The sequence below is a fragment of the Octopus sinensis genome, linkage group LG7, assembly GCF_006345805.1.
Source record: "Octopus sinensis linkage group LG7, ASM634580v1, whole genome shotgun sequence".
Classification (NCBI taxonomy): Eukaryota; Metazoa; Mollusca; class Cephalopoda; order Octopoda; family Octopodidae; genus Octopus; species Octopus sinensis.
Genome location: NC_043003.1, coordinates 36,460,748 through 36,476,842, shown reverse-complemented (window position 1 = coordinate 36,476,842; position 16,095 = coordinate 36,460,748). Strand labels below are relative to the sequence as shown.

The 16,095-nt window shown below is 33.3% G+C and overlaps 1 protein-coding gene across 1 annotated transcript; it reads right to left on the bottom strand.

Moving 5' to 3' along the window:
• Positions 1-13,228: 13,228 nt before the first annotated feature.
• LOC115214381 lies at positions 13,229-13,708 on the bottom strand. Its single transcript, XM_029783577.1, has one exon. The coding sequence runs from the start codon at positions 13,706-13,708 to the stop codon at positions 13,229-13,231; it is 480 nt and encodes a 159-aa protein (XP_029639437.1).
• Positions 13,709-16,095: the final 2,387 nt, after the last annotated feature.

Sequence of the window (16,095 nt, the reverse complement as noted above, 5' to 3'; positions counted from 1 at the left end):
ACGCTGACGACTGCCATCTAGTCAATCATTCGGAAACAGGTCTGCAATTAATTGCATCTGCGTTTGACTCAGCTGGTGGTAATTTTGGCTTGACCATCACCATTCATTTTTTAAATGGCAAGGAAAAATACGGAGAGACGCGTGCAATTAAGAATAAAGGAATTAAATAAAGTGTGTGTGTGGGGGTATTCCAACATTTATACACGCCTCTCGTACTGTGCTCTCTACTAATTCTGATGGAATCATCTATGCGTCAACATGTACATCCTTGCGACAATGTAAATTTTAATTTAATTAAGATATTCTTGGCCTGAAGAGTAACCGGCGGTATACACCTCGCTGAGATTTTTAGCATTTCTGAGGTTCTGCTGGCTATGAAACATATGTAGCCCAGGTTTTACCCATTCCATTCCGTAACTCCTGTATATATATATATGATCAGTCCTTGCTAATCCTCTCGCTGTTAGTTGGGTCATGTATACAGACGTAATGTGATGATGCATGGCAATGCTTATTGGTCAGTAGCTGTTTCGAAGTAATATGGCGCAACATTTCAATGGCTTATGAAACGATATGGACCGTTCAGCCTTTCGTGGGATGATGGAACATTTTTTGTGCCTACTCGTGAAATAGGGTGAAGTACAAAGATAGCATGTGTGCTTTTTATTTTAGTATTTTCTTTTCTTTAAATATCAAGTAAATAAAAAATATATGCAATATTAAGCTATATTTTTGCTATACTATTTAAATGATTTTTCTTTAAATGATTATACCGGATCATATTCACCATCTACTTCAATTACTGCTTCCCATTTGCTTGGCAGATAGTCAGACCGTCATTTAAAGATGTTTTTGGTTTTTGTTGAAACAAAATTGTTGAAAAAAAGCTCCAATAATTCTGCGCCAACGCAATATTTCGATTTATTGCATCATCAGTGTGGCGTTGAAAGTGTTTGAGTAATAGATCTCTGTTTTAGCATTTATGAACACTGTTAATGTGGACACACTTGATGAAAACTTTCTATATTTAATATCAAGAAATTGAATCACGTCTAGTGCCCACTCAAGTAGCCCAAATATTTGCCTGGGCATTGGTAGAGGAAACATTGTGAATCACCGCTTTATAGGAAGCAGAAAACTATGAAAACCATCGTTTGACCTCCGGTTGTAATATCCCCTCCTTAAACTCTTTGATATCAAAGAATATCTTCGTTAGATTTCGGACAGTGAGATTTGTTCGTATTTTTCCTTCGTTCGTGCAAAATTGACGTTGGAGTATTTATATCGACCAACTTTCATTCTTAATATCTCTTACTAAAATCTTAATTACGTCTATTCTTTTCTTCATAACTTCTTACTATTTGCATATATATTCAGACCGCACACGACTATATTCCAGTTTTCCTGATATGAATTCAGTATTCGTATGAGGTATACAGCATCAGGATATTGCTCTAAGACGAAGTCAATTTGTTTAAAGTTTATATTACGGTGCTCATGCAATTAGTAATTAGAACCATCCATGAGTGGAGTGGCGCAGAATCGAGTCCTTTCATGTAATTCGATTAGACAGTAACCAAATACAATGCCATGACATTCTGAGCAGCAGACTGTTTCGAATTTGTGTTGTCCAACACAACCGAATGTCTTTCTAGCTACTAGATCGTGCTGTGATAATATTGCTATTCACGCAATGTTTTCAAAAGAAAAGGTTGGGATAGCTTATATTCACATTATATATTAGGTTCTAGCCTAAAAATTAACTGTAGATCTTGACCAAGTGAGTGATTTTTGCTCCTCACTTGGTTCTAGCAGCACCATTTAGGTGGGATATGGTATTTGTGAAAGAAGTACAGTTTCCTCGTAGTAGTATACGATGATCGTCTAAATATTATTTTCATCTGCTAGTACATCTTCATCAAGAGTTTTCAGGATATCACCATTGATATTCAATGTATTTGATGTAATGTAACGATAATATTTCTTTCGAATTTCTTCTAGCAACCATATAGTCTAGTTAAGATACTTTCCCATCTCATTCTTGAAATTTATTGAAATGATAAGGTAACCTTTTGAGAAGGAGCCTTTTAGATGTGTATAAACACAGTCTCATCAGTCTGTTGGTCGCTAATATATTTATACTGAATATTTTGAAAAGTATAAATTTTTTAGCTGGTCACTTCTGACGACTGAATTTCACCTAATATATTTTAACTTCTGTTTGAAAGGGATCAAGTTCTGTGAAGGTGTTTTCTTTTTAATTCTTGCAAATATTGTTATTGTTTTATTATTCAGTATTGGCTTGTTTGCGTGTGAAAGGTATTATCATCTAGTAAATGGTTTTCCGAAGATAAACAGTAATTATTTTTTTATTTCCAACTCTTTGAAATAATTTTTTCACTAGTTCGTCTTTATTACTTATCTAGCCTCTTCAAGGTTCTGTTTAACAGGTGTGGAAAGAGAAGTAGAAAGATATTTATGTACCAACACGAAAATTCGTGATTTTATTATTAATATATAACCCCGATATTATTAATGACTGTCAATGTTAAATCAGTGGGTGTCTTATAAATACTAGTTAAATAAAGCATGTATTCTAATAGGAGATTTTATGAGCGATTCAATCTTTTCTTGAAACATTTTCAGTATTTCCATTGTTGAAATTCTTTGTAGACACACCTGGAGATATATAATTACCGCCCTTGCTGATGTATTCACAGGTATCTCAATGTATAATTTAGCCTCTCTGAGAGGTAAAAAATAGTTTCTACGAATGCTGTTTTAAAAAAGAAAATGTTATTATAATGTGCGGAATTCAAGCCGTGCGTCAGATAAAATTATTTTAAGGGTTTCTTTGAACCTGCAGGTGTCTGCATATATGTAAGTGTATGAATCCCCAAATTTCTTTTCTGGACTTCATATATGTGAAGGTTTGTCATACGTACATATTAGTATATATATGTATATATATATATATAATATATATATATATATATATTATATAAAAGGGCTTAGTAAAATAAATTACTTTGCCGCAGGTAGCCATTCATCAGCCAATTGTGATTATACAGACTAATAAAATAACGGTGTACAGTTGGATGAAAATGAGAAATTGACTGTAGCGGCGGATAAAAACAACCAGAATAAAGTAGACTACATCAAGAATAAGCCATGAAAATAGAATGAAATAAACCTGAACCTAAAATTAAAATTAACCACATAAAAATATACTAATGATTAAATAAACACGAAATAATAAAACGAAATGAAAATCTAATCGCTGAGAGTAAAAGTAAGAACGGAGGAAAAGGAGGGGGGAAGAGTATAGTTTGATGTTAAAGGAATAAATTGAAGTGGGATGTTATTGAAGAGACAACGTTGAATTGTATATTTATATATATTATACTATGTATTGGATTTACCCAATGGCAAACCGATGAGTCGAATTGAATGGTTGAAAGCTTGTTTATAGGGAAAGATGTTGCATAAAGTGTCCTAAGGGAGACTTAAAAGAACAGACTGAATTACAAAGGAAAGAATAAACTAAGCTCGAACACACAGACATGGTAAACGATAATTAAAAAAAGTATTCAGTATTACTGACAACTATTCGTAAAACTGCAGAAGTATATTTCGATATACATATATTTATAAATGTGTGTGTGTTTGTGTGTGTGTGTCTCTCTTTCCCTCTCTCTCCCTATATATATATATATATATATATATATATATATATATATATATATATATATTATATATATATATAAATATATGTATACACACATGTGTAATAGTCTTTCTCTCCCTCTCTTTCTATCTCTCTTTATACACACACACACACACACATATATATATATATATATATATATATATATATATATATATATATATATATATATATATTATGATGTAATTAATTGAATTGAAAGAACCAGTCCTCAAGTATGAATGTTCTTTGTCCAGTAAACAGAAAAAAACGGGTTAGTGGGGAGACAAAACAAAAATGTAACACAATCGACTTGTTTTAGTTTCGACTATTGCAGTTATATATATAGACACACACATATAAAGTTGTAGAAACATACACACGTAGACATATAACTATACATGCATATGCCTATACATGCATACATGTAAAGGCATGCATACTAACTACATATATTTTCGTATACTGAGACGAATAGCGATGGCGTATACAGATGGTTATAAAGGTAAAATTTGAAAGAAATATGTAAAAATATGAAAATATAAGTTTTTTGCAAGATACAAGTTTAGAATCATTAGACTTGTAAACACTATATACTAAAATTGAAATATAGTAGGCAAAAATCATGTATAAGATAGCTCTAAAGTCCGAAAAATAGATACGGGATAACATATTAAGTGCCTACAAAAACTAACTTATTTTAAAGAACCAATTATAGTAGAAGATAGAAAATGATGGGCGAGACTTATACGGGCTAGTCATACGGAATCGATTGCCCGTACATAAGGCATCCTAAAACCTGTCTACGGAAATTCAAAGGCTTCATTTTATGGTTCAATGCAGATATGCCTTTCACTAGTATAGAGTAATTTTGACTCAGGCACAACTGACAAATGCAATTTCTATACAACCAATGTAACGTAAGGTAGACAGAACCACCTTATTTTAATTGCCATACGTTGTGTTCGCCTAGACTTGTTACCGACTTGCTTTATGTATATCGGAATTCCTCTGAGAGTGAAACAGTTTTGGAAGCTATTTTCTGTGGCACCAATACAAGGTTTGTATGTAGAGATGTGAAACTACCATAGCCCTATATACAACACCATTAATTGGGTAATTAGCATTTCAATGGTAGCTTCTGGCGTCTTTGAAAGCACTTTTAGGATCGTCAGACATGTCCGCGACAGTACAGTCAGCCGCTTTCACCAGCTAGGCTGGTGATACAAAACTATTTCAGGGAGGGAAGGAACCTGGCGACATACTAAAACTAGAAAACGACTTGCATGCAATATTACAAATGGGCTGCCGAAAATAACATGCATTTCAATACTTAGAACTTCGAAGCTCCCAACGATCGGCCCACAATCGGAAGAAACAAGACCTGAGCTTAGTGTAACCCTAAAATTAGAATCGATGCATGACCAGGGAATCTATATGATTAATGATGCAACACTCCATGTGCATATTTCCAAAACGGCAACACTGGGCAGGCGAACAGCTGGATAGATTCTTAGCTCATCCAGAACTAGAAATAAGGCCATCTTGCTACTCCTATTGATATTTATATAAATCTTTACCCGGTTTCATTGTCAAGTATCGTCTTTAAAATTTAGTCTCTACCTATCTAGAAAGACTGTGATTTGCAAATCAATTTTATAGCTTTCTATAAAATATCCACGTTAAGTGGACACAGAATGATACATATATACATACATACATGCACACATATATGCATATATCGATACATACATATATGTGTGTGTTCTGTGTGTATTATTTTGAACTGTTATAAATCTCCCTAGTGCTATCAACCTGTTACATTTGGATATGTGTTAAGTTGCTTTATTCTACCACAGTTGTTCCAGGTATTTACGAAAATCAGATGTTCTACAATGAAATGTGCAAATAATATATATATATGTATATATATATATATATATATATATATATATATATATATATATATATATATATATTATATATATATATATATATATATATTTAATCTATAGCATGGATATGCATTTATATACATCTCTATGTATGCCACCTTGTGAGGCTCACATGCTATCGAGTTTGTCAGCCTAAGCTGGTCTTGTTAGCTTCCATAAACCAAAGCAAGCTATTAATAGATCATTGCCACATGAATGAACATATATCTGTCAATGCAGTAACAAATGTCGTCATTCTATCGCTGGCTGAAGAAACATGTCTGTACGCATATTCGGTTGTCAAGCATTTAACTGAAATGTGGCATTTATGTAATAATTGCGGTAAAAGCTGGAAATAATCAGCTGGGTTAAAAAGTCATCTTCACTTTGCTGCTCACTAACAAGCAATGATCTTACTAAATACTGAACCGAGTTTCACAATTTGGTATGTATTTATGAATGGTTCCATAAATGTACACATTTACATATATTTTATACGTATTCATTTATGTATGTGTATATGATACTGTGGATGTATGCACAATTGTGTATATATGTTTGTATGTGCCCATGTGCATTTGCTTGTTTTAACTTTCTTTATCCAATTTCTCACTGGTAGAGGAAAAAACAACCGGTTTCTATGAACAAGTCGTGCTTAGCACATTGAAGTCTCCACTCATGATGATATTCATAGTTAGTGAGTGTAACCTAGTGCACTTCCTTGTGAAGTCAAGTTGTTAACTGTGTTTGTTATATTAACGTAATTCCAGTTGCAAGCTTCTGTTCTAAATATCTCATTTTCTACCGTTTTGTGTTATTTTATGTTGTCTGAGATATCTATATTTTCCATGTTAGATTTGATTATATTATGAGCCCTCCTCTGTTGTGATAATCACTCTTAAATATAACCTGAGTGTAATTGATCTTTTCAGTTAATATAGTAGAATGTTTTTCCAAATTATAACAAGAGAATATTGTGCATCATATTAATATCTTAGAGTTCCGTAGCAGACTTTCTTTCTTCATATTGTTAATGGTACGCTGGTACGTGGTTGAATTAAAAATAAAAGAATTTGTGTCATGTTCGAAGTTTTTGTATTTTTTAAATGCATTTTGTGATAAAATATGGAAATATCTGCGCTTTCCGTTATTGCCGACACCGCCTTTGCAGCAGATATTAGGATGTGCTTTTGTAGAATTTTTTTATTATGATTCTGCTAGTGATTTATAAATTTTGTATACAACAATTAATACTTTTATAGAAAAGGTTTTGTAGTGATTCATGGTCGCTTTCGTACACTGGCTCACTGATGTGCTATCAACATTTTTTGTCTGACGTCTTTCCTCGCCGAGGCGAGAATTTTTTTTCCCCCATGACAGTTCTGGAACCCAGTAATGAACTCATTCGCATAGAAGCCATTCAGAGCTCATCACGACCTCAATTTAAAGAAAAAAAAATTCTATAAAGTAAACCCAAGACGAAGAACGGTGTTGTAAGTCAACCGGTCGGCAAGTTATGCCTGATTTTAGAAGGAGACAAGTAGTTAGATATATTTGCATCTATACCTGCGTGACAACGACAAGGAAATTTTCAGTTCAGTCAGACTGCACACGCCGAAATTCAGCTTGACCGGGGCGCCAGCAACCCTAGAGCCGGCCGTGTATGTATATATATATGTATATATATATATATATATATGTATATATATATATATATATATATATATATATATATATATATATATATATATATATATATATATATACATATATATATATATAGAGAGAGAGAGAGGAAGAGAGGGAGAGAGAGAGCGAGAGAGAGAGAAACATAATAAATAACAATAGGGTAACAAGAAATTATTATTACCAGTGGTCTAGCACAAAAACGAAATAGTCATTAGACTATATATTATTCACACAGAAATACAATAAGAGGCTTCCAAATAGGAAAGCCTTGTGCTAGAAAGAGCAGTAGAAAACTGAAAACGACCAAATGAGGATAAATATTCGAAAGGAATAAAAATTAAAAACGTTTACCTTCTCAATTATTTCCCAGACCATGGTTTCTAACTATTTCCAGCAAAAAAGATATTTGCTGAAGGCCAGTTTCATCAGTGGGACAACCTTCCGATTTCAAATACACAACACACCCAGACCACATGTAAAACTAACTATTCTAACTTTTCACACGACTGCGCAGACGCAGATTATAGCCGGCGACAGAGAGGATGCCGGTAAAAATTTCGAACAAATTTATCAGAGATTATTTAAACATAATAAATAACAATAGGGTAATAAGAAATTATTATTACCAGTAGTCTAGCACAAAAATGAATTAGTCATTAGACTAAATATTATTCACATAGAAATACAATAAGAGCCTCCAAATAGGAAAGCCTTGTGCTAGAAAGAGCAGTAGAAAACTCAAAACCACCAAATAAGGATAAATTTTCGAAAGGAATGAAAATTAAAAACGTTTACCATCTCAATTATTTCCCAGATCATGGTTTCTAACTATTTCCAGCAAACAAAATATTTGCTGAAAGCCAGTTTCATCAGTAGGACAGCCTTTCGATTTCAAATACACAACACAGCCAGATCCACATGTAAAATTATCTGCTTGTATTTGTATAATAATAATAACTTCGAAGAATACCTTAGGAATGAGAACCCAGGTTCGAAATTTTCCCAAGACACCTGAAGAAGGCAGGAGGGTATATCAGCCGAAACGTTGTATGAACAACAAACAAGATGCGGATAAATATCCGTCGAATGTAAATAATATAAATAATGTACATAATTCCTCATCTCTTCAATATAGAACTATTTAATCTTGAGTCCCACATTTCACAGGCTCATGATGACGATGATTGAAAGATGATGATAATAACGATGATGATGATGACGACGACAACGAAGATGACGACGACGGTGGCAACAACAATGATGACGAAAGTGAAGACGGTGATAACATAGACAAGGAGGACAAGGCCGATGATGTCAACGACAACGATGACGACGTTTACATTCTTTTAGATGAGCATTTTAATTTCCTCGATAGATATATTTTATCTATTTGTAAACCGCGCTTACGCACACAAGTGTCTTTAAGACTAGATAGGCATTTAGAATTGTCTTGCTGAGTTAAATCGCTAACACTGCTTACAAATGGTAAGGCTGGTTTCTTTTACAGCTGGGTTTTATTTCAGCTTATTTCAATTCTTGTGAATCACGCTGGCTGTTGTATAAAATATATAGTTTAATTAATATGGAGCTGATGGAAGCAAACTCTAAACACGAAGCTACCCAATATGATAATTACTTACTTCAAGTGTGTGTAATGTAGATGGTCAATATTCTACACTATAGATTAGGGAAAGCATCGGCTATGTTTTCCTTGAGGAGCAGTTAACAAGCTTCAAAACAGTCAATCAAGAGATATCCATCTCATTTTCCCTGCACATTGGAAGCATTACACTATTATAATTTCCGATTACACGCTGTGCAAGAAAGGAATTTTCTGCGAGTGTTGTCTTAGAATATCTCTCTTTTACAAGTATCTGCAGATTTATTGCATTTTCAATCACATCTTTCATGGTTTATGTGTTTATTATTGGAACTTAATTGCTTGTGGTTATATTTTCGGGATCTATGTATGAGATACTTTCTGACTAGCCTTCGAACATTTAATTCATGCCATGCACAGTCCCTATTTCACATCCTGCAGTCTTCATTTGTAACATTGTTGAAAGTAATTGATATTTGCAGCATTCTTTCTGCTCTTCTGAAAACAGATTTAATGAGACAATACACATGATAAGTGGGTGGTAAGAGAAAGTGTGTTGATCATTCTAAAAGACCGCATCGAAAACAGACTTCTTCATATTGAGCTACCTAACTGATGACATGTTTGGCATGTTTTATTTCAACTCTAATTCCCCCGATTTCCAGATAATACAAATCCTAGATTCAAATTAATTTCTCTTTCATTGGTTTCCTTTCTTTTCTCTTCAAGTTTTTGTTTTCTTTCATACAATTTTCGAATCACCTCCTCGACTTGTGTTCTGGGCATCACACTTTAAATTTTTGCTTCGAACGACCTACCAAGTCTTCGATAATTCATCTTTCTGTAGAATGAGCTGCAGTTGTCTTCAGCCCACTATAAACTGACAGTATATTTTCCGATGAGTACATTTTCTGCAATAATATGAGAAACTGAGAATACGAAAAGATCAAAATTTTGTCCATATGGAAATATGTTTTTGATGGCTCATACATACATCCTATGAAAACTTCATTCTAGTCACTGGAACCATACATCAGAAGGAATAAAGTATTTGGTGTGTGTTTACTTGAGCAATCTAGGGGAAATGTGTGTATCTGTTCTATTCTATTTCATTCCTTTCTATTTTTTAATGAGACAGCTTTCATTACATCAATATCGTTTACTAAAAAAATGTTGGCGCATATGCACACATATATACACGCATACACATAAACACAAATATATGTATACATATCTGTATTTATCTATCTATCTATCTATCATATAGAAACAAAACAATTTCAAATATATTTTGAGGCGTTTTGCCGCAATTTAAGTTGTGTCCAGAGGGTGTGGGTAAGGGTATGGTGTTGCTACTTTAGCTCAGTTAAATCGCTAACACTGCTTACAAATGGTAAGGCTGGTTTCTTTTACAGCTGGGTTTTATTTCAGCTTATTTCAATTCTTGTGAATCACGCTGGCTGTTGTATAAAATATATAGTTTAATTAATATGGAGCTGATGGAAGCAAACTCTAAACATGAAGCTACCCAATATGATAATTACTTACTTCAAGTGTGTGTAATGTAGATGGTCAATATTCTACACTATTGATTAGGGAAAGCATCGGCTATGTTTTCCTTGAGGAGCAGTTAACAAGCTTCAAAACAGTCAATCAAGAGATATCCATCTAATTTTCCCTGCACATTGGAAGCATTACACTATTATAATTTCCGATTACACGCTGTGCAAGAAAGGAATTTTCTGCGAGTGTTGTCTTAGAATATCTCTCTTTTACAAGTATCTGCAGATTTATTGCATTTTCAATCACATCTTTCATGGTTTATGTGTTTATTATTGGAACTTAATTGCTTGTGGTTATATTTTCGGGATCTATGTATGAGATACTTTCTGACTAGCCTTCGAACATTTAATTCATGCCATGCACAGTCCCTATTTCACATCCTGCAGTCTTCATTTGTAACATTGTTGAAAGTAATTGATATTTGCAGCATTCTTTCTGCTCTTCTGAAAACAGATTTTCCGGATGTTCATTTTCACTTTGCGATAATAATGTAGTTAAAGCGTTGTAAGCAGTTGGAAGGCATGTCACAAGTTTGTTCTTAGACTCTGTCTTGATGGTCCAGCGTGTGCGTTTTGACAACTACCGGACAAGTTTCGGCTATCTTGTTTTCTCATTCTCTACGCAATCAATTGGAAGAGGTCAGCATGTAAAATTGCTCATTGGCCAACTGATGCATCTACATGACATTGAAGGCCATCCAGAGCCTTCAAATATAATTTCACGTTGTATTAAATCTTCTAAGTTGCTCCTGCAGCATTGAATTACTACTCACCTCATACTTCGACATGAAAGTGATGAAATTGTATACCTGAAATGTAAAATGGATGCAGAGTTATCAAACATTTGAAAACGTATGTAAGAAAACAATAGAATATTACTTGCCAATAAACCATTGAGAACGAATAACTTTTGCATGGAAAAGAGAGTGAGAGAGATAAGGAAAGAATAATGTTCTTCAGAACGCAAAGGAGAAGATACAATGCAGAACGTCAAAGACAACACACCATTTGGTTTAGGAGATATCAATATCAACGGAGAAAGAATTAGAGGTGCACGTAAGAGCCAAATCTGTTTCAATTTAAAAATCAAAAGAGCTAAGATAAATTAAATCTGTAGGTGTATAAATATAAAATGCAAGAGTGTCATGTCTTTAACAACACAGATTAAAGAAGCTGTGTGTGTTTAAGTTGCATGAGATCTCAATAAATGTTTCTGCAACGGCAACATGCAGGATTAAATACTAGAAACAGCATTGTAGAAGGGAGTGGGAAGTGTTGAGGTGATTAGTGATATCATTCCTCTCTTGCTATGCAAAGAAAAGACAGAAACGGTTTATCATCTGATGTTTCTAAGTAAAATTCTTCCAGGGAACGATTATGTTAAAAGAATAATAATGCATTTATATTGCTAGCCGGCGCTTGAGGAAACTATGAATATGTGGTTTGAAAAGAGTCGATGGAGTATCAAAACAGATTTTATATTGCAAAATATTTTACGAAAATTGTGTTAGAATTATATTACATACCTGAATCTTATACTTCTAGAATTCCACAATTAATTTTGCAGAATACCCAGGAATAAAAATTAATGCCTCAGTATTATATACATTTGTCCATTTAACTAATTGAATGCTATTAAACTGAATTTCAATTGAAGCAATTAGAATCATTGCTTCTAAGACGGGTAAAATTGGCTCTTTGAAATGCTGCAAAATATTCTCTACTGAAAAACATTCGCTATTCCTCAGTATATAAATATTTCCTGGCAAACGGTGCTACAGCCCTTTATAAAGGGAGAGTAAAACTTGTTGTGCTCTTTTGCAAATTTTTTTTCTTCGGTGGATGTTACAGTCTTCTTAATAATCCTTTCTGCTATCTTTCTCTCGAACCTGTAACCCAAATTTTGTTTAGGATCCAGAATTTTTTCAATAGAAGCATCCGGATCAAGATAAGCAATTCTACATGTTGGCGAAACTATCATATTAGCAACATATTTTATCAAATTAGAAAGATCTTGAAATAATTTTGTTTTGTCGACAGTATTTGATTCAAACAGTTTATTCACTTTCTGAACATGTTTTAAAATCGGATGCAAAAATAAAAGGTAAAGTTCATTCCTAGAATCACAAGAGACTTCATGTAATATTTGTGCTTTAAAACAGTTTTTCTTTTGTAGTTGTAGTTTGGAAGTAGTTTGCAATTCAAGCCCTTGGCTTAAAATTCTATTTACCGCTGGTTCTATTGACAGCTACCTAGTTGTACAACAATTCACGATTGGTTCTCTTATTCTTCAAAAAGACAAAGTGCCTTCAAAGGCTCTTTATAGCAAGGTAAAGTTGTTTGTAGGCACTTTGTCTTTTTGAAGAATAAGAGAACCATTTGTAGGTTTCGGATACTAAAAATTCTAAATTTATGGGCAAGCATTCAGCACAAGTGTAAAGAATGACATACACATCTACATAGAAATAATGATGGAACTTCTTTTAATTTCTGGAAAACACCACTGCTGAAGCCCTATCATTATTCTAACATTGTCGGTTCCTATATTCAGTAAATTTCTTGTATCTAATTTCTTTTTCACTAATTCAATTTTTAAGGCATCTACAATGCCATCTGCATCACACGTTTCTAAAGATACCATACTGAGATATGTGTGTACCACTTTTTTGTGAGTGTCACTATAATATACGATAACAATTCCTAACAACTTGTGTATCGATATATCATTAGATTCATTTCATAACAGGCTAAATTTTCTATCTCCTATATCAGAAATCAAATCTCCATCAAAATGTGGAGCTAGAGCTTGTCTCACAATATTTGCACATTTTGTACGATGCAACTTCACTTTGGATATAATATCACTATCAGACATATAATTCTTACATAACTCTATTAAGTGATCACAGCTATTAAATGATGAGTAGCAACAAATAAACATTGCTAAATTTGTTTCAAGCATAGATATCTTATCATTTTTGGTTTTAATAAAATTGGTAAGAGGAATCATTTGCTGTGGAGTTGGTGCCTTATGTTTCTTTGCTTCTCCGTGGCTTACTAAAAGAGAATATTTTGCCAACATATTACGTCTACAATATCTACATTGTGCTTTATACTGTGCACTAGGTACTTCGTACAACCACTTAGTAAACGCTGGCATCTTACACCATTCCTTCCAGAACTTTTGCTGGTACAACTTTGTTTTTTCTTTGCTCATTATAATGTAGTGGGAAGCAAGAAGATAAATTGAATGATTAATAAAAACATAAAATTGAAAACACAACTCATCAGTTTGCTGCTAACAATTGTTTCCATCGTCATTAACAATTCTTATGTTTGCTGCTTCTAAATACTTGAGGTGAAGAATACCAATTCGGGATGCAGGGTGTCCAAACTATAAATGGAAAAGTAAAATCTGCAGAAATTCTAAATCTGTGTTCTGATATAAACTTGGGATCATCATATTTCGCTTCCAATCTTATATTTAATATCATTCTTTACATCATTCTTTGCAACATTTTTACATTATTGTGTAGTGAGTTCAGGTGCTGACATGAGTTACCTTCTCCTCTTCTCCAACAACACCACACGGTATCCAAGCCGGTGGGGGAGGGTCTAGAAAAGTTTATAACTTTATAAACTACCTTTTTATAAACTTTCATTTGAAATTTCAAATACGCGAAAGAAAAATTCAACAATAGCCTATAGTACTAAAATTTGGCTATAAGATACATTGACGAAAGTAGAAAAGGAGGAAAAAGAAGAAAAATAAGGGTAACTATTGTGGAAATGTCATGACCAGAGAAAAATGCTATAACAATGCAAAATGAAATTTTAAACCTGCTATTTTCCCTGCTAAATGCTAAATTGGCAACCCTGTAAAAGAACATTAAATATTAAAAATCATAATAAGGTGAAGTATCAAGAGAATAAGTAATGCATAAGGCACAGTTTCATATATTCAGTTGAGCCACATTTTCTACTTTTTAATTATGTCAACATTAATTTAAGAACTGTTTCTTCAATTATATATATTGCGTTAGCAACCCCCCCCCCCCCCAAAAAAAAAACAGCATCTTATATAGTGGCAGTTTGGAGGCAGTATGATATTGGAAGCTGCAAACCATATGTCTATTATCATCGGAACATATGTAACATACTTGAGAATTGTAATCAAATCTGAAGTATTTTAGGTCTTCACTATCGCCTCATTCTACCAGATGCAAACTGACGATGTGTTTGAAAATGCGTTAGATATGGAGTGTTACATAATACAACAGTCAAGAATCCTACATCATCTACATGTCCCGTCGATAATGACATCAGCTTTAAGATAACTGAAATCTTATCTAACTTTAGTTTTTGTTTGGATGCAGACTGTTTCACCTCCAGGTATCTGATCAGATATGTTAATTTATCGGTTCTAGTATTGTGTGAAGCCTCAGCAGGAAATTCAGGGTTTTCTGAAACATTTAAGTCTCACGCGTAATATGCAGCTATCTTTGGAGCACTTGTATGTATGTCTTTATGTATGTATGTCTACACACACACACACATATATATATATATATATATATATATTATATATATATATATAATAGTGTACATTTAAACACAAGGGAAATTGCCTTCAACAGGCACACGCGCATATATATATATACATATGCGCGTGTGCCTGTTGAAGGCAATTTCCCTTGTGTTTAAACGTACACTATTTTATATTGAGAATATGCTGTGTATTGACTTTTTATACATGCTAGGTCACTGGTGGTGAAATTTCTAAATAAACTCGCTACCCTATATTTTACGTATATATATATATATTATATATATATATATATATATATATATATATATATGTGTATGTGTGTGCGTGTGTGTGTACAAATATGCTCACACATAAACACACATACATGCATGAACGAATATGCGTGTGCATTTGCAAGTAAAATAATGGGCGTGATTCGCTTCGATGAATATAGGAAATATAAGCTGCAACCTACATTTTAATTCGGGACTGTTTTCCGGAAACTTATGTTCTAGTTTTCTTCTCAATCCGTTATGGAGTTCTCTGAAACCTTTTGTCGCTGTTGCCATACAGTCATCTCCTCATTAATCAAAACAGTATTGTAGTATTAAAATCCTTTCTTTATAACTAGTTTTCTCAGGAATCACAGCTGTTCTTTTTTGTTATGTATTATATTTATATTATTTTTATAGATCGCCCTGTCTTCTTTTCACTGCAAACAAACTGACAATAGCTCGGTAATGATGAGTTAACAATTATGGCTTCCTTGAGTAAGGCAAAACGAATGGTGGAAAAAAACAAAACAAGGGACAAAGTAGAAAAATTATAAAAAGGAAAAAATGAAAGATGGTGCAATGATGATGTCTGCTGCTGATCATGATGTTGATGTGCTGTTGCAACTGGTAATGATGATTATGATGATCGTAACGAAAGCAATGGTATGAAACAGAATAGCTTCCAATATCATTTATAATAATAAGAGTTACATGCATAACTGCGACCATCCAGTAGTGGTGTGACTGCTAAGCTTTCCTTTGCTAATATGGTTGCCAATAATAATGATTAATAAAAGAGAA